The sequence below is a fragment of the Mirounga leonina genome, unplaced genomic scaffold (genome assembly GCF_011800145.1).
Source record: "Mirounga leonina isolate KUSES-001 unplaced genomic scaffold, KU_Mleo_1.0 Mir_101609, whole genome shotgun sequence".
Classification (NCBI taxonomy): Eukaryota; Metazoa; Chordata; class Mammalia; order Carnivora; family Phocidae; genus Mirounga; species Mirounga leonina.
In genome coordinates this window covers 8,476,110-8,499,876 of record NW_023270164.1, presented here as the reverse complement: position 1 = coordinate 8,499,876, position 23,767 = coordinate 8,476,110, and the positions used below count along the sequence as shown (strand labels likewise).

The following is a 23,767-nucleotide window of genomic DNA, read 5'->3' as shown; positions in this document are numbered from 1 at the left end:
GCATACAGGAACAGGCGAAGGTGTCTATGTGCATTTATTGTGAAAAGATGAATGAGTTCCATAAAAAATGAAGCAGAGTTATCAGCTGCAAAGGGCTGGGGTGGGTGGTGTCATGTAGGAAGTTTAAGAAAAGGTATGAAATAGCCATTTTGGACAGTGGGAAACTACACCCAGAAGTTCAAAGGCATCGTTCATTGAATCGCATGAAGGGATCTGTCAAATACAATGGTCTTAATATTAGCGAAGAGATGTTCAAATGTTACTTCTGGTGATGATTAATCAAAAAGACTGCTTAGATTGCACTAGGTCCGTGATAAAAATGTTATCAACAGAGAAAGAAAAATCGCTTTCCCTCCTCTCTGCTGTGGTCAGTGAGCATTCATCCAGCTCCTGATATAATTTATCCAATTGCTTCGTTACGGGTTGAAAAGAAGGTAGTTTAAGACAGGGTCATTTTTTGTGTTTCTGCTGCACAATTGAAGAACTATTAAAACCTAGGAGGTTGTGCTAATATTGTAAGACGGGGTCTATAGATTATCATCTATACTGAGTCCAAAGTTGATGAGATGCTATAAAAAAGCCTTAAGTTGTCAGTCAGTGTTTGTAGGGCAATGGAAGGGAAGGAGAAGTAGAGGCATAATTAATTTCCAAGCCCAGCCTGTCTATTACCAGATAGCAACAGCAGGCCCAGGATATGCAAGTAATTTTGCACACGTCATCTTTGCATCAACTCCGCCGGCAAGGTGTTGTCCCTGTTTTACAAACTGGAATTAGGAGGAGTTCAGAAGTTCCTTGCCCAAGACTACAGTGCCTCAGAGACCAAGGGGTTGGGACTTAATTCCTCCAATTTCAAAGCCAAATACTTCCCAAAGATGTTAGACTCATTCATTCCCTGAACAGATATTGTTGGGTATTTACCAGGCAACAGGTGATGCGCTGAGTACCTTATATATTTTGCCTTAATTTCTTTACACAACTACTCAGTGAGGTAGGGGATACATATTTTTATATGGTTTTACAAGTTAGGAAGTTGAGGTTTGAAGAAGGGGATAAATTTGATCATCTTATTAATAGCAGACCCAGAATATGAGAGATGTTTAATTTTGTAGAAAGATTAAAATTTCCTTTTGGGGAGTAATAAGCAATTTAATGTAAGGAATTGAGACAGTTGGATTGGCAGGGATTGGGGGCCGCCACTCAACATGGAATCTAGATATTCTGGCTAAAAGTGCGTGAATTTATTTTTGATTTGGGGTAACTGAGCAGGTGTCCTAAAATGAATGGGGAAACTGGATCCCAGCTACAGACACCCCTGAAATAATTTTCCCAAACAGCAATAGATATTTTGTTTTTCTGTAAATCTTTGCACCGGTGTTAATTTTTATGTGGCGGGTCCTCTTCTGATACTAACTCCTGACAACTGAATCCAGGATTTCTCACTGAGGTTTAGACTATAATTTTCCCTAAAAAGAACTGAATCTAATAAACATGTAAGTAATTTCATCTGAGTTCCATTTGAGACCTTGTCTTCACAAACACTGCCAGCTTATTTTGGCTTTCTGTTAAGTCTTTTATCAAGGCACAAGCTGGGTTTTGGCCGGACCTGAAGAGGTTTCAACCTATCTCTGATCTGTTGGTTTGATATAACAGGAAAAGCCTCTTGAATGGCGTTGATGGGATGAGGAACCAGAAAAAGTCAAGGATGAAGCCCCGGTTTTAGAGTTGACTCTTAGGTAGATGACTGGGCCCAAGTCATAAGCCAGAAAAAACCCTGGGAAAATGGATAAGATTTGATCATTCATTAGTTTCAGGTTTGTCAATTTTCCTTCCATCGTAAATACGATGAAAACTAGGGATCTTCTTAGTGGTTTGATGAAGAGCCCAGCTTTTGGAACAGGGAGGGCTGCCATCTTTGAAGCCGTGCAAAGAGCTGAGGTATCAGTAGGGACTCAGGAAAATGGTGCTGTCTGCGGAAACCACAGCCTTGTTAATGAGACGAGGCCCAGAAATTGGCTTACAGCAGAGGTTCTAAACCGGTAGCCCTTGGGCCAAGCCTTTCACAATTTGGGGATGGCTTTCCAGTGCTTTAAAATTTGAGTTTTTTACAGATTTTCACATAGATTTTTATTTATTTATCTGAGATTTTTAAAAATTTTTATAAATTTTTTCATAGATTTTTTATTTACAGATTTTTATTTATTTGAGAGAGAGCCAAAGAGAGCATGTGTGTGTGTGTGTGTGTGTGTGTGTGAGAGAGAGAGAGAGAGAGAATGAGTGGGGTGGAGGGGCAGAGGGAGAGGAAGAAACAGAAGTGGACTCTCCACTGAGCAGGAAGCCCTATGCAGGACTCGATCCCAGGACTCCGGGATCACGACCTGAGCCAAAGGCAGATGCTTAACTGACTGAGGCACCCAGGTTCCCTTAAAATTTGATTTATGAACTTTTGTTCAAGGCACACAGTCTTTATCTTTCCTTGGCCCTGCCTCTTTTATTACATCTGCCCACTTCATACTTTGCCTACTCTGCCCTGCTTCCCACTGCTTTTAGATTTTCAATCCTCAACTTGGAATGCAAAGTAAAGGCAAGATCTTGCCAGAACCTCAATATCCATAACTGAGAAGCCCAGGCAACGTATAACTTCCAGGGACTAGCACTCAGGAGGTGTGAGGTAGAAATACTTTACCACAGCATCTAGGAATGTAAAAGAAAATTCTTTGTAGCCACATCAGCAAGTACTTTTTCTTACGAAGGCAGAGGCCAGAGTGAGACAGGCCACATTTTGGGAAAGTGCTTTTGGGCTGTCAGCTTTGTCTGGAGTTCAGTTTTATGTTGAGATGGTCACAGAATGGGCAGCCCGTTTCAAGATGCTGGAAGGAGCATTCTAGTGAATATTGATGGTGGGATGCTGGTGGTAGGGGGAAGACTCTGGATCCACTGCTTTCTATTTTAAAAGGAAAAAAACCCCACATAATTAAAATTTTAGTAAAATGGAACAAATAAGAGAAAATACAGTGAAAGGAACATAAGAGCTTGATTAAAAGCTGTTATCATTGATTTTTAAAACACTAGGATTTCAACAGGGTCTTTTATCAAAATTAAAATAGTTGTGAACAATTCTTAAAAATATCCTGTAGGGGTTTTTCTTTCCTTTCCTTTCCTTTCCTTTTCTTTCTTTCTTTCTTTTTTTTTTTTTTTTTTTTTTTGGAGTGCAAATTCCTGAGCCCTAGGTGGGATTATTGACTCTCCCCGGTTATGGAAGATGTATTTTGTCTTACATGTAGGCTGCTGCCAGAGAAGCCGACTTTGGGCTGGGGATGATAAAGCAGGGAGGAGGGTTAGCTCCAAGGCTAAAATGTGAAAACAGCTTCTAAGAAAACACACCTTTGCCCTTTGCCTTTATTCCCTCCCACCAGCACCGATCAGTTCACACTCCCCACAGGAGAGCCATCTCTTTTCCTTTTTCTTTATTACTCCTTGATTACCTGTTTGGAATTCTGGATACAAGGATTGTTCCAGTTGAGTCAATAAAAAAACGAAACAAATATGCATGAGGATAGTAGCTGTATGTTGTGTCCCTATTTTGGCAAGAAGAGTGACATGCAATCCCCAGTGACTGGCAGCTTGTGCACCTGCTATCTCCATGTCAGCCCAGAACCCCAGCTGGTACTCCTGGTCATGTGTGCCGTGCAGTTTCAGCACACGTGTGCGCGCACACGCGAATATGCTGGATTGCTGAGCACACATCTGCGCACTCCGGTGTGGGTCTAGGTCTACACACTCTCGGGATGCGACTTACGGTCTTAACATGAGGCTTTCAGGTTGGATTAAAAAACAACAACAACAACAGAATGGGCGCCTGGTGGCTCAGTGGGTTAAGCGACTGCCTTCGGCTCAGGTCATGATCTCAGGGTCCTGGGATCGAGTCCCGCATCGGGCTCCCTGCTCAGTGGGGAGTCTGCTTGTCCCTCTCCCTCTGCCGCTCCCCCTGCTTGTGCTCTCTTTCTCTGTCAAATAAATAAATAAAATCTAAAAACAAACAACCCAGAAGGTACTTGGCCTGTGACATTGAGGTCAATGTTGTAATGCCAGAACTGCTCCCTCCACCCCTTTGACTTCTATTTGAAAGTGGTTGTGAGGACCTAAAAGGACACATTTTCCCACACACTTGTTTCCGAATGGCCCATTTCTGGTTAAGTTCACACTTGACTGGCCGCCGTGTTGCCATCCCTCCTGGTCTGAGGGCCCAGAGACCAGGAGCACGTGAGCTGGCAGGTGAAACTTCTCGTATCTGGGTGGGCCGTGGCTCTTCTTGGCACCGAGAAAAGCAATGAGATTCTGAAGGCAGAATTTTTCTCAGGAAGTTGAATCATTTCATAAATCATTTAATTTTTGAGTCAAGTTTAATGACAGGTTTGATATTCAACATTCTAAAAATACCACGGAATTTGTATGAAGCATAGAAATTGTATAACCTTGGCAAGGCGAATTTCTTAACTCCTATCTCCAGAAAGTTCCATTCCTCACCTTGGTTCTAGGTTGATTGATGCACCCTGATTATTATTTACTGCTCTGTGTTGAATGCTGCAAGACCTGCTTTTTATTTTGCTGCTCACAGCTCACAGGCTGAAACTCAGATCCTTAAGCTCATCATGAGACTCACCCAACTGCTCACGTAACACCTGTTTGGGCTAGTGCCCCATTTCCCAGGTCCTGAAATAACACTGCTGGCAAATAATCCCTCCCTCTCCGCGTAACCCCTCCCCCCCCCGCCAACACCCCAGGGCTCCTCAGCATGTAAGAAATGTCAGCCTGACACGGCCATCTAGGGCTTTTGTCACCATGCTATCCCAAAGTAAGTTCAGTGAACAGTGATGTTACCTTAATATGGAAAAGAAAATTTCCTATGTGTATTAGTTTTGCTGGCATTGCTCTAACAAAGAACCACACACTGGGTGGCTTAAGACAACAGAAAGGTATTGCCTACAAGTGAGAACTCCAAAACCAAAGTGCCAGCAGGGTTGTTCCTTCTGAGCACTAGGAGGGAAAATCTGCTCCATGCCTTTCTCCTAGCTTCTGGTAGTTTGTTGCAATCTTTGACAATTCCCTGACCCTCAGAGGCTTCACCCTGACCTCTAGCTTCATCCTCTGATGGTCTTTGCTGTGTGTGCATGCCTGTCACCCCATTTTCCCTTTTTATAAGGACGCCAGTCATATTGGATTAGGTCTCACCTGAATGACCTCATTTTAACTGTCTCCAAATGAGTTCCCATTCTGAGGTTCTGGGTGTTAGGACTTCAGCATATGGATCTTGAGAGGACACAATTCAACCCCTAATACCGTGCTACCCCAAATTCCCTCATCTGGTTGTCCTTTGGCTAACTTATAACATCTCAGAGGTGGCAGCCCACTTTCCCCCCTTCTCCAAGACTCTAGTTATGGCCCTGCCCCCAGTCCTTCCAGATTCCTGGACTTCCCTTCTCTCTTTGGCCTGCCTTCAACCTGCGTGATCCTGCCACACTTCATGTCCCTAGGAGGGAAACTTCTATTTCCTATCTTGGTAAGATACTGTCTTTATCCTTCTCCGTTCCACCATTTCCTGCTTTTCAGTAACTCGGCTGAACCAAGTACACGCCCAGCCTCCCCAGGAAGCTCCCTTTCCAAATACATTATAGTCACCATCTTCCTCCCCGCCCCCCGTGGTGCCTCTCCTGCTAAGCTTTGCTCTCTTCTAGAAGCAAGTCCTGCTTAGACATCAGTTCCTTGAAAACGTGCTGCCTAAGGACAATGGTGTGGTTGAGAATGTTTGATTTGTTGAGGGAAGAGGGGAGAAGTTTGTTTTGTTTTGTCTGAGAGGAGGATTTTGTGACAGACCTACCACCAATTGTAGCCACACTGACCAAGTGAACTAGTGGCTTTAGGTGGTGTTTCCCAAAATATGTAAGGGGACATTTCTGCCCTTCTAGAAAATCACTTCTATCCCCTGTCCCCCAGTAAGTTATAGAGATGAAGAAATGACAGAAATAGTATAGTATCTCCTGATGGAGACATGCAGTACATTAATTAAAGTCTCTGACAAGTCCAGCTGAACAGAAACTGGTTTAACTTTGTTTGTGTTTATTTTTATTTTATTTTACAGTAGCTTCGTAGCACATTACTAACACCATTACAACTTATTACTAACAATCACTGTTGATACAGCAAAGGTCAGCAAACATTCCAACATTTGTACTTGAACAGTGTTTCATCCATCTTTAAGCTGGGCAAACCTTAAGTATTTTGCAATTAAGAAATATATATAATCTAGGAAGATCCACACATTTCCAATTTCAAATAACCAACTTCATAATTTTGCTTTTATGGACAATGTTTTTTAAAACATTGAGATGTAATTAACACATATTAGTTTCAGGTGTACCACCCAATGATTCAATATTTGTATATATTGCAAAATGCACCGCAAGTCTAGTTAACATGCACCACACGTAGTTAGAGAAGCATCTTTCTTGTGATGAGAACTTTTAAGATCTACTCTCTTAGCAAATTTCAGTATCAATCCAGTATTGTTAACTACAGTCGCCACGTTGTATATTACATCCCCGAGACTTACTTATTTTATAACTGGAAGTTTGTACCTTCTGACCACTTGGTTTTACTTTTTTCCCAGAATTTTCTTATTACGAAAATCGTCAGAGAATTACACAGTCAACACTCACATACCAACCAACTAGATTCTATAGTTAACATTTTTGCTATTTTTGCTTTTTTCCATTGTAACCATCTATCCATCTCTCTCTCTCTCTCTCTATCAATCCCTCTTATTTTTTGATGCATTTCAGAATAAGTCACCTTTTGCCCAAAATTACCTTAGCACACCTATCCTTAACCAGCTTTGTTTACGAATTGGTGTGTCGTCCTTGTGCAGGGGCCATGCTAATCTTCTCTGTATCGTTCCAATTTTAGTGTAAGTGCTGCTGAAGCAAGCACTAACCACCTTTGTTTAAATCAGCATTTCCTTGTCCCCCATGAGCACAAAAGTCACATGTATTTTTTTTTTTAAGATTTTATTTATTTATTAGAGAGAGAGCAAGGGGGAAGGGCAAAAGGTAGAGGGAGAATGCGGAGCTTGATCCCAGGACCCTGGGACCATGACCTGAGCCCACGGCAGACACTTAACTGACTGAGACACACAGGCGCCCCTAAAAGTCACATGTTTTTTTCTAATACCTACTGATGTCACCCAAATTTCATGCTCCACAGGAGAGACTTTGGGCTAGATGCTTTGGGGTTATGAAATCTCGGCTTATTTAAAATCATTGTCCTGTCTCATTTAGATTAATTACAGGATGAGAAGGGCCACATTTAATCACAGGTGAGGAAAACGTGAGGACTCTTGCCAGGGTCATACAGCCAGGCCGTGGCCTATTAGCTCTAGAGCTTTTTCTGCAGAATGGTGGTGTTCTGCGTTGTCCTTGAACCCGGTGACATTTTCCTTCCACTCTGGTCATTGTACACCTCTGTAGCTGACTGCATTTGTCTTTGGTTTCACTGGAGTGTTTTTGGGGGGGACAAAGTAAAGCCTCTGGGCCGGGCTCCACACTAGGCTTCCAGAAGATGGAGGGGAGGGCCAGACTTTGGCATAGATGAACCACTCTTTTGTAACTTCATTTCTTCCAGTTACTTGTTATATTTCACCCAGATTTCTTTTCCTTGGCCATGCCCACATTTTATCCTCTCCTTCCTGAATTCCTAAAATTCATCATCTCGTTTTTCATGATAAAAGATGTGTTTTTTTTGTTTTGTTTTATTTTTATTTTATTTTATTTTTTTATTATGTTCAGTTAGCTAGCATATAGTACATGGAGAAATATTCAAGGTAGTCTACAGCAGGCCTCTCACCTTCTTCAGGGCATTCAGAGACTAGGATCTAGGGAGCGGGTGAGCCCAAGGGGGAATGATAGCTCTCCAATTTTATATTCTTTTTTTTTTTTAAAGATTTTATTTATTTATTTGACAGAGAGAGACAGCGAGAGAGGGAACACAAGCAGAGGGGGTGGGAGAGGGAGAAGCAGGCTTCCTGCCAAGCAGGGAGCCCGATGAGGGGCTCGATCCCAGGACCCTGAGACCATGACCTGAGTCGAAGGCAGACGCTTAACCGACTGAGCCACCCAGGCGCCCCTCCAATTTTATATTCTACCTGAAAAAATCTTTGTGAGTCTAAAACTCCATAGGAGGGCAACTATCACAGCAATGAGATATGTCCTCCTCAAGTTACATTCAAGGAAACTCATGGCATCCTATGCTTACCTTCTATACTTAAAAAGTTTTTTTTTAGTATTTAATTTCTATCCTAATGATTAGATATATCTCAGGAAAATTGCTTTTATCAGTCTAAGATTTCTAGTAGTAATTATTGGTTCCATAGTACTAATCTTTTAAATGTTTGAGGATAAATAAATTTAACTCCTTGTTTTCTGCTACTATTTTCTGATATAAATAGTATTAAAACATTTCTCGGGCGCCTGGCTGTCTCAGTCAGCAGAGCACGTGACTCTTGATCTCAGGGTTGTGAGTTCAAGCCCCATGTTGGGCATAGAATTTTCTTTAAAAGATTTTATTTATTGGGGCGCCTGGGTGGCTCAGTCATTAAGCGTCTGCCTTCGGCTCAGGTTGTGATCCCGGGGTCCTGGGATCGAGTCCCGCATTGGGCTCCCTGCTCGGCAGGAAGCCTGCTTCTGCCTCTCACACTCCCCTTGCTTGTGTTCCCTGTCTCGCTGTCTCTCTCTCTGTCAAATAAATAAATAAAATCTTTAAAAAAAATTTATTTATTTAAAAAAATTTTTTTATTGTTATAAATTTTTTTTTTAATTTCATCTGAGAATTATGTTCTTGATAATAATGATTGTTAGGATCTCAATTACCGTAACTTATTAAAGATCCTATAATTATTGAGTGGTTACTATTGATTGATTGATTAATTGATTTGAATTCCAGTATAATTAATGTATGGTGTTCTGTTAATTTCAGTTGTGCAATATAGTGAGTCAGCACTTCTGTACATTACACAGTGCTCACCACAATAAGTGTACTCTTGATCCCCTTATTTATACGTATTCCATGGAATTTCCAAAAGGATTCAAGGCGAGTGAATTAAAAGTTTTGTTTTCTATAACAAGTTTTTGTATATTATAGTCTTCATTTAAAAAACTGAGAAAGACAGAGCTGTAATTTCTGGGTTTGCATTTTTTTCCATGGGCCTCCATGTTGAGGTCAAGTGAAAACAAAGTTTGTCTACCCTGATTACAATATACAAAAGCTATCCCACTCCTTTCCAACAACAAAGGGTAAAGACAGAAGCTTGGTTATGAAATAAGATTTATTCTGATTGCTGACATTTTAAGAAAATGTAATCATTTACATATAAAGCCATGATGAAGAAACAATTTTTATGGCTTTAGACATACTCTGAAAAGCCTTGGAAGCAATCTCATTCTAGTATCATCTGGAGAAAGGTTTCTATGGCAACTCACTAACGCTTGATGTTTTTTATTCTTTTCAAGAGCATAAATCATCCCACAGCCTGAGGCTCCGGTAAAGGTCCCCTTCATTTTGGAAGCTATTGTCATTTGTTTTTCTGTTATATATTTTGTCTGTCTTAGAGAAAGAGCAAAGGGCTTCCAAGAAGGCTTGGGATCTTTTTCATATTTGCAAACAAGACGTCAATAGCCTAAGCCTAGACGTTGCTTCTCAGTGATTGAAACGACGGTACACATTGGTATGCTTGGTTTATGTCACGTTGTCTCTCTTTTCCAAAGAGTTGGGTTGGTGCGTTCTCAGGAAAAAGAAGTCAGTCTGTACTTAAGGAGAAAGAACCATTTGGCCAAAGCACTTAAGCTGTAGTTCAGGGGAGCTGACCTTGAGGGTACTGCATTTGCTCTAGAAGCTTTCAGATCGTCCTGTAATATGGTTTCGAGGCTTTAGGCACAGACAGGCTGCCGGTGATTTTTATCCATGTATTCTTTTCAAGAGAACGAATAAGGATATATTTTAATTTTAAAATTTGGCATGCTTGGGGAATTTTTTTAAACACAGGCCATTGTATATTATAGGAAGTCATGTGACTAATGAAAAACACATAGAGGACATAGAAACAGAACTGGATTTTAGCTCTAACTCTGCCATAGCTGGTTGGGTAACGCTGAGCAAGCCCTTGAATCTCTCTGACCCTCCAGTTTTTAATCTAAACAACAGGAATAATAATGCTAGCCTCACAGGTCATGTTAAGGACTGAATGTGTGTGAATATAGGAAACTACAGTGCTGTAAAATGTAAGGTGGTTAATATCAGCAGACTCTTTCTTTCCAGCTTTTTCCCTTTGAAAAAGGCAAAGGTATCCCTTACCATTTCTTTTTTTTTAAGATTTATTTACTGATTTGAGAGAGGGAGACTGCAAGCAGGGGGAGAGAGAAAGAGAAGCAGACTCTTTGCTGAGCACGGAGCCCCACACGGGGCTCGATCTCATGACCCTGAGTTCACCACCTGAGCCAAAACCAAGAGTCAGATGCCCAACCGACTGTGCCACCCAGATGCCCCCCTTTCCCATTTCTGGTGTGACCAGAGGAAATCAGTTTCAGTGTGTGCAAATATTTTAGTTTCTTATACTAAATCAAATATATTATGTTTACATAGACACCATCATGGCCATTTATTTACTTACTGACTAAGTGATTTAATGTCATCTTTGTTGAAGGGTATTAAATGAATCCATTCCATAATCACCTAAGCTCCAACTGTGTCCTAGCATTGAGGAGACAAAGAACGGGTGATTAAATTCTTATCGTCCAGGAAATAAGTTTTCTGAGTTTCAGGGCCACAGCATAAGCCGTTCAGGCAGGTGCCCTGCACAAAGTTGCCAGGCTGATGCAGTGACAGAGGGGATGCTGTCCAGCCCACATCCTGCCAGCCAAGCCATTTGGCCCATGTGTGCTGCATTCCCCTGAAGGAAGGACGCCATTTTGAAATTTACCTGCGGGGTTTGTGTGCGTCTTCTTATAATTTACACAAAGGCACAGAATGTGCCCACAGTGGCCCTGCTGCTTGTATGGTCCGTGATGTTTAACGGAAGGCTCCCTGTGTTTCGCCTGTTAGTATGAGGAAGGCTGCTGGACATGTTTGTTATCTGGAGTCCAAATGTCTGGATTTGAATACAGGCTCTGCCACTTTTTAGCTATGTGACCTTCGGCACATGACTTGGCCTCTCTGCACTTCACTTTCTACATCTCCCCCTTCACAGAGTTGTTGCAAGGATAAATTTTTTTTTTTTAAAGATTTTATTTATTTGACAGAGAGAGAGACAGCGAGAGAGGGAACACAAGCAGGGGGAGTGGGAGAGGGAGAAGCAGGCCTCCCGCTGAGCAGGGAGCCCGACATGGGGCTCGATCCCAGGACCCTGGGATCATGACCTGAGCTGAAGGCAGATGCTTAACGACTGAGCCACCCAGGCGCCCCAAGGATAAATTCTTATATGTAAAACATTTAGAAGAGAAGCTGACATACGGTCAGTGCTCAAAATGTTAGCTATTTTGTGACGTTTTTACCTGCCTCTCTACTCTGTGTTGGAGTTCAGCAGTTAACCACCAAATTCCATCTACAAATACCACTTTCCTTTAATGAATTTATTTCACACAGGGGATATTTTCATCTTACCCCAGGCCCTTTGTGTGTGTGTGTATTTGTGTTAAATAACTAAAAGCATTCTCTTTAGAGACATCAAAGAACCCCAGTTCTTTGATCAGAAGGTCACTTGGTTGTTTCTAGAAATTTCTCATAAAACCATTGCTTTGTCAGAAGTGACAGAGGTGTCGAGGGCTATTTGCAGATTTTTGGCTTTCATCCTTCCTGGGGGAATGCTTATATCTTTTACCAGGTTTATAAGGTTAGAGATGCTTTGAGGTACAGTGAATTTCTTTGTCAGTTTTGGTTCACACGATACTTTTTTGGGGGTGGGTGCGTAGCTTTAGACTGAGGGAAAAAAAGTCCTTATGTGGTATTGAAGTACTGATGTTTCATAATGTTTTCAAAACAATTAACTTTGCATTTTAAAACTCTGAAAAATCAGTTTCATGAAATATTCAGGTTTCGATACGAAGGACGTGAGCCAGGTTGACAAAGCAAAGCATGAGGCAAGTGGTGATGATGATTTTTCTCTTCCCTCCCCGTCCTAACCCCTCCACCGATCCTAAGACACCTTGGAAAAAAAAAAAACAAACAAAACACCTTTTGTTACCAGTACTTTCCAGTGTCCTGCCTCATCTAACCCTTGGGTCGTTTTCATGACACGAAAACTTGGAAGCACTGAATCCTAATAATGCTAATAATTTTTAGATATTTAAAATAATTTGTATGTCTCCTCCCAATGAAGGGCTCCAAATACTCAAGATAATCATCACTTTGATGAAACCTTTTTCCAAATAAAGTGCCTGAGAAGAAGGATGCAATGTTTTTATGATTTCATGGCATTAGGCATTAGACTCAGATGTGTCTGGAGTTCAGTATTTGCTTATTCTTCCATCGGTTAAACCATCATCCTTCCCGCAGTCATCAGTGAGGAACCTCTGGCGAGCTACTTCTTAATCTTTTTTTTTTTAAGATTTTATTTATTTATATGAGAGAGAGAGAAAGAGAGCATGAGTGTGTGGCGGGGGCAGAGGGAGAAGGAGAAGCAGACTCCCCACTGAGCAGGGAACCTGATGCGGGGCTCGATCCCAGGACCCCCGGGATCATGACCTGAGCCGAAGGCTCCCCTTAATCACCTCCTGACTGGACTCCAAGTCTACCAAATGATCCTCAGTTTCTTACGTTCCCTGAAGTTTCCTCCTCCTAAACTGCAGTGACTTCCTTAAACCCCCCATACATGGACCAATTATTTTTCAAATCAGTTTTTGCCCGTTGATGTCCAACAAGGAATTGAACACCGCTCACCACCCCCCACCCCGTGAATATTAGACCAATTGTAAGGTATTTCCAAACACGTAGTCTCATTTTGCCCTATTTAGAGATATTTTTGTAATTTTCTGGGTATGACTTTTTAAGGCACCTGGGCACGGAGAAGTCTCTACTGAGTGGTTTGATAAGACCCTGGCTTGTTTTAATAACTGTTCATGTTTAACATCAGATACTACTGGGTAACTGCGCAGACCAAAAGACAGTGCCTTTTGTGGACTAGAAAACGCCAGTGTGCATGAATGATGTGGTATTTCATTCCGAACCCCTTTGTTTAAGCCTCAGCGTGCTTAGCGGGTCCATCTGAATTCCGTGATAACAGCGGTTACTATGGCTGCATGTTATTTCATATTTCATTTGTCGAACTGATGCTTGATAAGAGAAATGGCATTGAATTGTCTGCAGTTTTGAATCTAAATAGAAATGTTTAAAAAATAGATAAATAGAAATATTTTCTCCTTTTTTTTTTTCCTCATGGAGGTAAAATTAGCACTGGAGTTAAAAACCTTATCTTTCCAAATGATGGGTTGTGCAATGCTGTGCACGCCATGTGTGGGTGGCCGGGGACTTCGGGACCCTTACCCTGCCACCAGCTCAAAGCCCCTGCCCGGCCTCCAAGGACAGGGCTTGGAGAGACAGATGAACTCAAATAATGAAATGTCAGATCCGCCTCTTTTAAAAAGTGGGTTTCCTCTTTTAGGATCGCTGATAGACAGTGAACAAAGCCTCGGCTTTCCGCTATGGCTCTTGCGGTGGGCTCCTATTTTCTGTTAGACGGATGCTTATCAAACAGCAAGATACAAGTGTGTTTTAAAAACACACTGAGCCAGGGCGCCTGGGTGGCTCAGTCGTTAAGCGTCTGCCTTTGGCCCAGGTCATGATCCCAGGGTCCTGGGATCGAGCCCCGCATTGGGCTCCCTGCTCCGCGGGAAGCCTGCTTCTCCCTCTCCCGCTCCCCCCGCTTGTGTTCCCTCTCTCGCTGTGTCTCTCTCTGTCAAATAAATAAAAAAAATCTTTAAAAAAAAAAAACACGCTGAGCCAAATAAAGTGAAAGAGATCTTTTGAAAATGTAATTTCCCCCTGTAGCAGAAAATGAGAGATGTGATCTATGAAGATGATGGCTCTGAGTCCCCGTGGAAAGCAGTACGCGTGGTTTATGAACTCTGACCCTGGAGTGAAGCTCCTTGTGAGACCTTGTGTGGTTCAGTCTCCTTGGCCATAAAACGGGAAGATCAGTAGTGCCTTTTCTCAATGGGTTGTGGTGAGAGTTCATTGAATTAGTATATTAAAACACTCAGAATAGCGTCTCAAATGTAGTGAGCACTCGATGAGTATTAGCTCCTTTTTTTTTATGGAATCTCTCTTTTCTTTTTCTTTTTTTTTGCACTTGGGGTGGGGGTCTAAAAATCCCGGAACTATTATTTTTGAAAGACAAGATAGAACTGTTTCATTTGTCTATAAGGCCCAGCGTCTTGGCATTTCCTTGATTTTGTTTGATCTCATGAGGCAAATGATGAAAGTAATTAGAACTGAGGAAATCCAGTCATCATGGTGAGAGTTCCAGAGTTTTCCTCTCTGAGAACCATCTTACTGAACTCTGTAAGAGTCATTTCGAAAATGCAGGGTTTTAAGATCTCTGAGGTAAAAAACTTCACCTAGGATGTGCTTATACCAAAAAAGACATATACGGACTCTACAGTAAGCTTTGTACTTTGTCGAAACTCATTGAACTCATTGAGTAAAGTTTATCGTATGTAAATTTTCCTCAATAAAGCTGTGTTTCTTTTTTTTTTTTTTAAAGATTTTATTTATTTTTTAGAGAGCAAGTGAGAGAGAAACAGCATGAGAGGGGAGAGGGTCAGAGGGAGAAGCAGGCTCCCTGCTGAGCCGGGAGCCAGATGTGGGACTCGATCCCAGGACCCTGGGATCATGACCTGAGCCGAAGGCAGATGCTTAACCATCTGAGCCACCCAGGCGCCCAAGCTGTGTTTCTTTTAAAGCTACATTCAGGGTGGTTCAGGCATTCATTAAGTATTTTTGACTACATTCATAATTAAATGAATGAATGCACTGAGTCATTTCATTCTTCGGTGATGGTCACGTGGAGAACTAGGACACGGAGTGGGTTGAATTTTATGTCCTTGGTTTTGAAACTTTACGCCAACTTCCAAAAGTTCATGTTGACGCAGAATTTAACAGTCAATTCTAGGTCCTCGCAAATCCTTTGAAGGCCTACTCGCCCCCTGACTTAATGGGTTTGGTTTTTTTTTTCAGATTTACCTGGAGAATGAAGTCAATGGCTACATTTGGTCTCGTGCCTATTGGGGCTTATACATTTCTCTGAAGTGTGGCCTTGTATTTTCATTTCTGTTGTCAGACACATAGTCATGCAACTTAGTCCTTAGAGATAGATGTGTTGATATAGTAACCAAAGATGTTTTTAAGGTTTGAGACATTTACCAGAGATGAAATCCCTTTTGTTCTTGCTAGAAATTGCAGTTGCTTTCCCAGACTTGGAATCTGGGCCTTTACTGAGAAACCCTAGCCACCTGTACGGTGAAGGTAACAGTAGGCCAAGTAAGTGAGCCAACATGGACTTTTCTCATGGAGGTTAACGTGAGGCCCTTACCTGGAGTCCCTGTGCTGTGTTTGATTGTGATTTCTTATTGTATTTTCCCCCCAGGCATGGCAGCGGCCAAGCTTCTGCATGACTCTGGCCTGAATGTGGTTGTTCTGGAAGCCCGGGACCGGGTGGGAGGCAGGACTTACACCATCAGGGTAAGACGTTAAGGATGGGGATCAAGAAATGTGAGACTGAAGCTGAGTCTTTTCTTTTCTAAAAGTCTTGAATTTCATTTGACTCTTTATTAAGAGAGTAGAAGTTACTTTGAAACATTCTCCACAGCCTCTCTCTCAATTTGCTACTCTTTCCAACATTTTCTTCTTTCTCTTTGCTTATCTCATGATGCTTGGCACTTCCCGGATGAATTATTGCACTAATGTTTGGAATACATCAGTGAATAAAATAAAGATTCCCACCTTTGCGAAACTTCTCTTACCTTTGGGGGGAGGCGGTGGGCAGGGCAGCCACATGACAAACAAACAACAGAAAAGGAGGGCCTTCTATGGTGTCCCTGACTAATAGGTATCTGGTTATGCTTGGGCACCTTCAGACATAGGGAGCTTTTCTAGTCCCTTCTTCAAAGATCGGTCCTTAGTCATTGGAAGTGAAGCCCATTTGTGACCATATAGAAAACTTGCTTATGAATATATAAGAGCAATTTCAAAGGTTCAAATTATGGCCAAATGTTCCCTAATGCTATCTTTCAAATGTCTGGATTAATCACATAAGAAGTGATCATTTCCTTTCTTGGTTTTCTCCAGCATTAAGCATCTCAAAATTAACCAGAAGTACCAAATAAAGAGAAATTCATCAATAATTTATAGCTTACAAAAACCAAACCATGATTTGATATATGTTGTAAGTGATGGAGTTCAGAAGTCTGTTGCATATTTAAAGTTTTCAGTCCAATTTGCTTTAAAGAATGGTTTAATAACTAAGTCACATGAAGGAAGTACCATTGAAAACAGAATCCCATTTTCCATGGATACACTTCAAGGTGTGTCTATAACCCATGACATGACAATTTGCTTGTTTCAGAACTCTTTTTTTTTTTATCTTAGGAAGAATATTTTCACAAATTTTTTTTTTTTTTTCTGTGGGAAAACAGAACCAAAAGGTTAAATATGTGGACCTTGGAGGATCTTATGTTGGGCCAACTCAGAATCGTATCTTAAGATTAGCCAAGGAGCTAGGACTGGAGACCTACAAAGTGAATGAGGTAGAGCGTCTCATCTACCATGTAAAGGTAAGCCTGGGCCAGCCTTTGAAGGATTTGAAGACTTCTCTATAGGTCTTTCCATATATGAATTCCAGATCCTTCCCTCAGAGAATCTACTTCGTTACTGAATGATGCATATGTATTTCATAAGTGTATTTCAACCATTCTGAGAATGTTTTCATTGTCATCAAAGGGGAGCTAGGTGGGAATTCTGACCTATTTAGGAAGGTTATTGACAAAGTGGCATTGCCCATTTGGCAAAAAGTTTAGCAAAACCAATAGAGAAAAAGATGTCTGTGATTGATTTATTAAATACCTCTATTTAAATACCTGGGCTCTTTGTGATACAAAAACCTGTGTACAGTTTTATAAATATGGCCCTAGACTTCATATTATGAAAAGTATTTGTAATATGCCTAACATAATATTTTGAAATTTTGTCATTGTATCCTATATATCATCTAATATTACTGTTCTTTGGAGATTAACATAAAAGTGGCTCAAGCCCCAAATTCCATCTTTTGTGGGGAAGCTCCATTGATCTCCCCCAAATTTCTGTGAGTTTACTGGGTCTGCCATTCCCATGATCATTTGTGGCCCATGGTTCCTGCTGCCATGACATCTCTGCTCATTCACATCTTACAGCCTGTGACTCTTATCTTCCCTTTGCTCCATGCCAACCTGTGTTCAAATTCACCTCTTTATCTTGATTGTCTTCAGACCATCCCAAGCCTTTGCATGCAACAGACTTGACCGAAGTTTTGAGCAATAGGGGTGTGGGGCGGGGGTTAACTGCAGAAACACAAATAGCTTAGAATTGAATATTGGACATTCTTACTCTAATAAGGTCTTAGACCAATGAGCCCCCTGGGAATTTCTCACTGGCCGCACTTCTCTGTGCATCCAAGTCACCCACTGTGTTGCTGTCTTCAGACTCCTCTCAAATCTCCCAGATCCTTCTTTTCCCAGAATCATCGTCTTGGTCCAAAAAGTCACTGTTCTCTGACAAGCAAAGAGTCCCCTACTCTGGGTCCAACCCTGGAGTCCCACAGAGAACTGGCAGGGAAGTGAACTTCAGCTTTTCCTCTCTTCCATATTTGCCTTTACAGGTGGAAATGAGCAGTACAGGGACATACTCCTCACTGGTAGAAATCATCCCTTTAGAAGACAGAAGTAACTAGCAGCAGTCAATTTTGATTTACATTAACAAAGTTGACACCCTTATATTATTTGTGAGTGATAATATCAAGAAGGACAAAAAGCAGACTGTACATTATGAGTCATTTAATAAAACAGGAAATAAACATCTATCTAATTTGGTACAATAGGGTAAAAGATTTCCTTAATTTATACATAAATGTTTTGGTTGACCTTCAGATTTTGTTTTATAAGCCTTTGCACCTTGCTTCCATCTGTGTCTAGCAGAAAAAGAGACACATCAATCAACAGGCTTAATAAGCATCCTTCATTGGATTCCTTGCTTTTAAGTGAAGGTCACGTTGACCGCGATTTCTTTGTCTTCCTTGTCCTAATATGGAAGACTTTCAGAGACTGATCCAGAACACTAGGATCTCTTTTAGGTTTTTCCAGACAAAGGAAATGACTAGAGATTATATTCATGTCTCTGTCTTTGTGTGTGCTGGGTTTCTTGGCAGTCAGAAGCTATGCCCAGGATGCTTTGTTCTTCTGGTAATCTTACGGCTGACATTAAGTTCCTTGTTTGAAAGAGATTGCTCGTAGTCATCAGTTGCAGAAATGATGTTACACTGAAATAATTTGTCAGAGTGATGGCCACATGTGCCGCTTTCTTAGATGATTTCAAATAGTCGGTGTGCAGCTAAGAAAAAAAAATACAAATAATTAAGCAGTATCTCTGACTTGATACCGGGTAAATACATTATGCCGTCAGTGCTCCTTATAAAATTTCAGATAAATGCCATTGCTTTTTAATGACTACAAAAGGAAAAATATAATTAGAAAAGGTGGGTAAAGAAAAGCAATTTAAAGACCCTTCCATAATCCTAGCTAGAGAAAAATCACTCGAAAATATTCTCTTGCTTCGTAGATTTTCATATTCCTCTATTGCTATTTTCTGACCTCTACTGGAGGAAATGAGAAATATTAGTAAACTTAAAAAATATCGGATACATATGTATATATAGAGATATATTTGATACACTGACTTACTCTGTAATTAATTCTCACTACCAAGACAACTGAAACACTAATGAGGCTATGAAATACAGGTCTTTTTCAGTCTCGATAGAGGTGCTAATTTGACCTCCCGTGGTCAAATCCAGATAATAAATAGTGATAAAGACCTGATGCCTAAGAAGTTCAGAAATTTGTCTCCTCTGTCATGGTAGGCAGTCCTGTAGGCATCTGGACATTACTCTCTATTGCCTATTTCAATGACTACTGCCAAGCACAAACTGTGGTTCATGCAAACATATAGTATATTCGTGCCTTGTTTCATCAGCAACCCCACGTGTATTTTTTTAAGATTTTATTTATTTATTTGAGAGAGAGAAAGAGCACAGAGGGAGAAGCAGACTCCCCGCTGAGCGGAGAGCCCGATGTGGGACTTGATCCCAGGCCCCTGAGGTCATGATCTGAGCCGAAGGCAGACGCTTCACCGACTGAGCCACCCAGATGCCCCCGCACGTGTATTTCTTAACCCAAAACCTGAGAGTATCATGTATGCCACTTACCATATTGTCAGATCCTGCTCTTCAAATCAGCCTACTCAAGGAATCTGCTTTTTAAATGTTTTACATGGTCGTTAATGGAAGACAGAGTTTTATGGGCAGATTTAATAACATTAGGCTGAGGAACTTGAATATGCTGGTTGGAACTGAAACTGTGTTGGGGCAGGGGAAAGCTACTCATAAAAGGAGGAGGGACCGGCAGCTCCCAATGGGCTAGCTCTCCAAAAGAAGAGTGTCTTTCTTTCTTTTCTTTTTTTTTTTAAGATTTTATTTATTTATTTGACAGAAAGAGAGAGAGGGAACACAAGCAGGGGGAGTGGGAGAGGGAGAAGCAGGCCACCCGCTGCGCAGGGAGCCCGATGTTGGGCTCGATCTCAGAACCCTGGGACCATGACCTGAGCCGAAGGCAGACGCTTTATGACTGAGCGCCCCAAAGGGTGTCTTTCTTAAGAAATGATGAATCCCAGTATCACCAGGGCCCTGGTAGTTGTAGAAGGAACAGTCAGCTGATAGATGGGGTGTGCTCATGCCAGCCGTAACAAGCATCCAGAAACCCCTGGTGTGTACTGTGATATGCGGGGCCTCTTTCCTGTCTGCCTCCGGTCTCTCAGAAATGTTTATAACTACTGAGTGGCATTCATTTTTAGTGCTACCATAGATCTGTCTCTTGTTGCTACGGTGTGGTTTTCCAAAGCCTCGTTAGTGAATAAAAGATGTGATACCAAGCTACATTGGGATTTCAGTATTGGTGGGAAAAGTGATCACTCCAGCTCAAATCTTTATTAGTTTGGAAGGTGTTTTCCTCCCTTCTGAAATCTGTGATACCTCCGCCTCCGTTAGAGCTTCACAGTCCTGAAATTGTTCATCTGTTTTGCAAATAGTCGTGCTAATTTCTGCTAGTACAGTTTAGAAGGCAGCTGTTTAGGTGCCTTGGAAGTGACTTGGAAACATTGTTCTCTTTTAGGGACTATCTAATAATTAAAAAGAAGAAAACAACCAGTGAAAACTTAAGGAATTTCACTATATTTTGATTTACACCTCTTTCTCTTTCATCGTGTGTGTGTGTGGTTGTTCTCTCATTTGTGTTTTATTCTCTTGGGTTCTTCTCTTGAAAGTGGTGAAAATTTTTGAAGTTTGGTACAATTTAGGCTAGCGGCAAATAGAGTTTCTCTGTTTTGGAAGCTTTTATGAGTCTGAACTACGGAACCAGAGTCTAGTCAAACGTGAAACTGCTTTAGCCCAACTTCACACTGATAATCATTTACCAACTTCAGCTATCTGGAGAAACTGAGGGGGAAAAAAAAGATACTCTGGTCTTAGTCTGCTTCCTGGCGGTCAGAAGCCAAGCTCATTGTTGAAGTCCCTTGTGTCTGGATGTGGTCAGCCTCCGTGCTCGAAGAGGCATATGAATGAGGAGACCTCTCTCAAATATATTGCCAGCTTGTTCCTGCTGCAACTGTCTTTGCTCACACAACCTCATGGAGGAGGTACCATTTGGCTCACCACCTCCACTTGTTGAGAACTCCGAAATCCAGCTGAAAATCCAGTACCCCAAAGGCCTGTAAAAGGCAGAGAGTGGAAACTAGGTCTCTAGCGACAAGATCTGTTCTGTGAGTTTCGTGAAAGAGATCACAGGTGCTGAACTCGCTCTCTGTATTAGGGAACGGCCACAGAATGAGAGCCCAGATATCGAGACATAAAATATTCAAATTATAATTGCGTTATTCATGCAGGACCTCAGCATCTACCAGCAATGAGCAAATCAGAGGTGTCCGGTGTTCTTCAGGCTCTTAAAATTCCTTTCCCCACACCCCTGCTTCCAGTCCTCTTAGTCCAGGGAAGCCTCCAGGGTTCACTCGCTTTTCTTGTGATGACAGAAGTCCCCGGGAACAGGTTAGACAAGCTCTTGCATTTTGCCCAGGAACAGCTGCCCATTTCACAGGAACGTCACACATGCCACGCAGAGCTCACTGGCTCCGGGAGTCTGCCCTAGCCGAGATGGGCTTCGTGAACCTTCTCTTCCCCTCCCACCCACATTCCACGACATTTATTTGTTGGAAATAAATATCTCTTATCATTGTAGGAGATTTTTTTTTTTTTTTTTTTTTTTTAGTGTGGAGGATAGTAATTTCCTCTTCAGCGAGTGAAACCCATTTGTCGAGGGATCATTCTGAATCTTAGGTTATTCTAGAAACCGAAGTGCTCATTTGTGTTCTTTAGAAAACACAGGCAGCTTTTTGGCATGTAATAGTTTGCCAAAAATTATGCCTTCGATGGCTGGATTTGGAGCAATATTTTGGGATAGGAGATGAATTTATTCTAGGCCTTCGAGGTTTCCATTTGGAACTTAATTTATGATAAAATCAGTAAGCCTATTCTCTATGTGTGAACACACACACACACACACCTGGATAAACTTAACAGTGGCTCGAGTTGTGGGCAGCACAGAGTTTGTTTTAAATCACGCGGAAGGCGGAGGGCAGAGAATGTATAGAATTCAGTTACAATGGTGAAATTCACTAAAGGAAATAGGCCTTCAGCTTCAGTCTTGTGCCAGATTTGACAGCCCCTATACCATGTCATCATGGGGTGCGGCCAAGTGGTCTAAAGAAGATGCAGTGAAAGGGGGTGCTTGGGTGGCTCAATCTGTTAAGTGTCTGCCTTCGGCTCAAGTCCTGATCTCAGGGTCCTGGAATCGAACCCTGCATCTCATGATCTCAGGGTCCTGGGATTAAGCCCCCAGTCGGGCTCCCTGCCCAGCGGGGAGTCTGCTTCTCCTTCTCCCTCTGCTATTCCTCACCCCCCCCCACCCTCCCACTGCTTGTGCTCTTCCTCTCACACACAAATAAATAAGTAAAATCTTTAAAAAAAGAAGATGCAGTGAAAGGGTCCCAGCTCACGAAAGCATGGTGGCCAATAAGGACAACCAGGTAACAGGTCAGAGAGCTCTGGCGGCCTGCAGGTACCAAGGGATTGACAGGAAGTACAAGACGACCTGAAATGTGTTGGCCCACTTTGCCACCCCCTTGGCAGCAGCCCGCGGAAAGGCTTACACATGGATTCTGAGTCTGTTGCTCACAGAACCCTCGCCTTTTTCCTGGCCTTTGCAACAACCAGGAAATGATAACAATAGTAACACACTGACACCTTGCTGTCCCCTGGATGAGAGGCTTTCCGTCATTTCCTTCTGAGCCCCAGTACTTGGCTTGCCTGCCCACCCTCCTTCCTTCCAAACTTACACACTCGCATTTTGGAAAAATTCAGCTCAAGATTTTCCTTTCTTTAAAATGTTCTGCAGTTGACTACAGTTATTGCCGTGGCTCCTTCCCAAGCCCTGTATCCTCCTCTCTTTCCTGATGAAACTTTGTCAAACCCTGTTTGAAAATAGGATGAATAGTGTCCCGTTGTGTGTACTGCAGGATTACCCACATACACACACACACACACACACACTCACACACAGAGCATATTTTGTTTATATTTAACCATTCTTGGATTCCTATTTTTATACTTTTCATATTAAAAAAAAGTTTTTTAGGTCTGCTTTTCCATGCATGAGTATTTCACAGATACTCTCCAATGTCATTAGAAGTCCTTTGTTTAAAAAAAAGTTCTTTATAGATCCCATTTTGAACAGATATATAATATTCTGTTGTAAGAACACTCTGTAATATAGTGGCTATTTTTCCAGTCAGTTACTTTCAATGAGGCATTCATATTCTATTCACATCATCCAACATTTATTGAGCATCTAACATAGGTCACTAGTATGCAAGGCAGTGGGCTAAGTAATTGAATTTGAGACCATTTGGGCTACAGCCAGTGTCAGATTTGTGAGATCAAAGATTCCCCTCTCAGGGCCGCCTGGGCGGCTCAGTCGTTAAGCGTCTGCCTTCGGCTCAGGTCATGATCCCAGGGTCCTGGGATCTAGCCCCACATTGGGCTCCCTGCTCTGCGGGGAGCCTGCTTCTCCCTCTCCCCCGCCCCCCCACTTGTGTTCCCTCTCTCGCTGGTCTCTCTCTGTCAAATAAATAAATAAAATCTTTAAAAAAAAATAAAATAAAAAAAAACAAAACAAAGATTCCCCTCTCAATATAAAAGGAAATTAGCCCCCAAAAGAAAAAAAATGACTAAATAAAATACAGAAAGAAAAAAAAAGATTTCCATGCCACAGTCAAACCAGAAAAGACCGCAGCCTTAGATCATAAAATTTGAGAA

At 41.8% G+C, this 23,767-nt stretch overlaps 1 protein-coding gene and 1 non-coding gene across 3 annotated transcripts in view; one reads left to right on the top strand and one right to left on the bottom strand.

Annotated features, from left to right (window-relative positions):
* Positions 1-23,767, top strand: part of MAOB (monoamine oxidase B) — a 116,657-nt gene that overhangs the window by 32,998 nt on the left and 59,892 nt on the right. Inside the window, exons 2-3 of one of the 2 annotated variants that reach the window (XM_035003369.1) lie at positions 15,683-15,777; positions 16,731-16,868. The exons of the other annotated variant lie outside the window; for it this stretch is intronic. Of the exons in view, the coding sequence (XP_034859260.1) occupies positions 15,683-15,777; positions 16,731-16,868 (233 nt within the window). The remainder of the gene's footprint in view (positions 1-15,682; positions 15,778-16,730; positions 16,869-23,767) is intronic. 2 annotated transcript variants of the gene reach the window in all.
* LOC118010571 lies at positions 6,879-6,984 on the bottom strand. Its single transcript, XR_004679241.1, has one exon. It is a non-coding gene; the product is annotated as a U6 spliceosomal RNA (small nuclear RNA).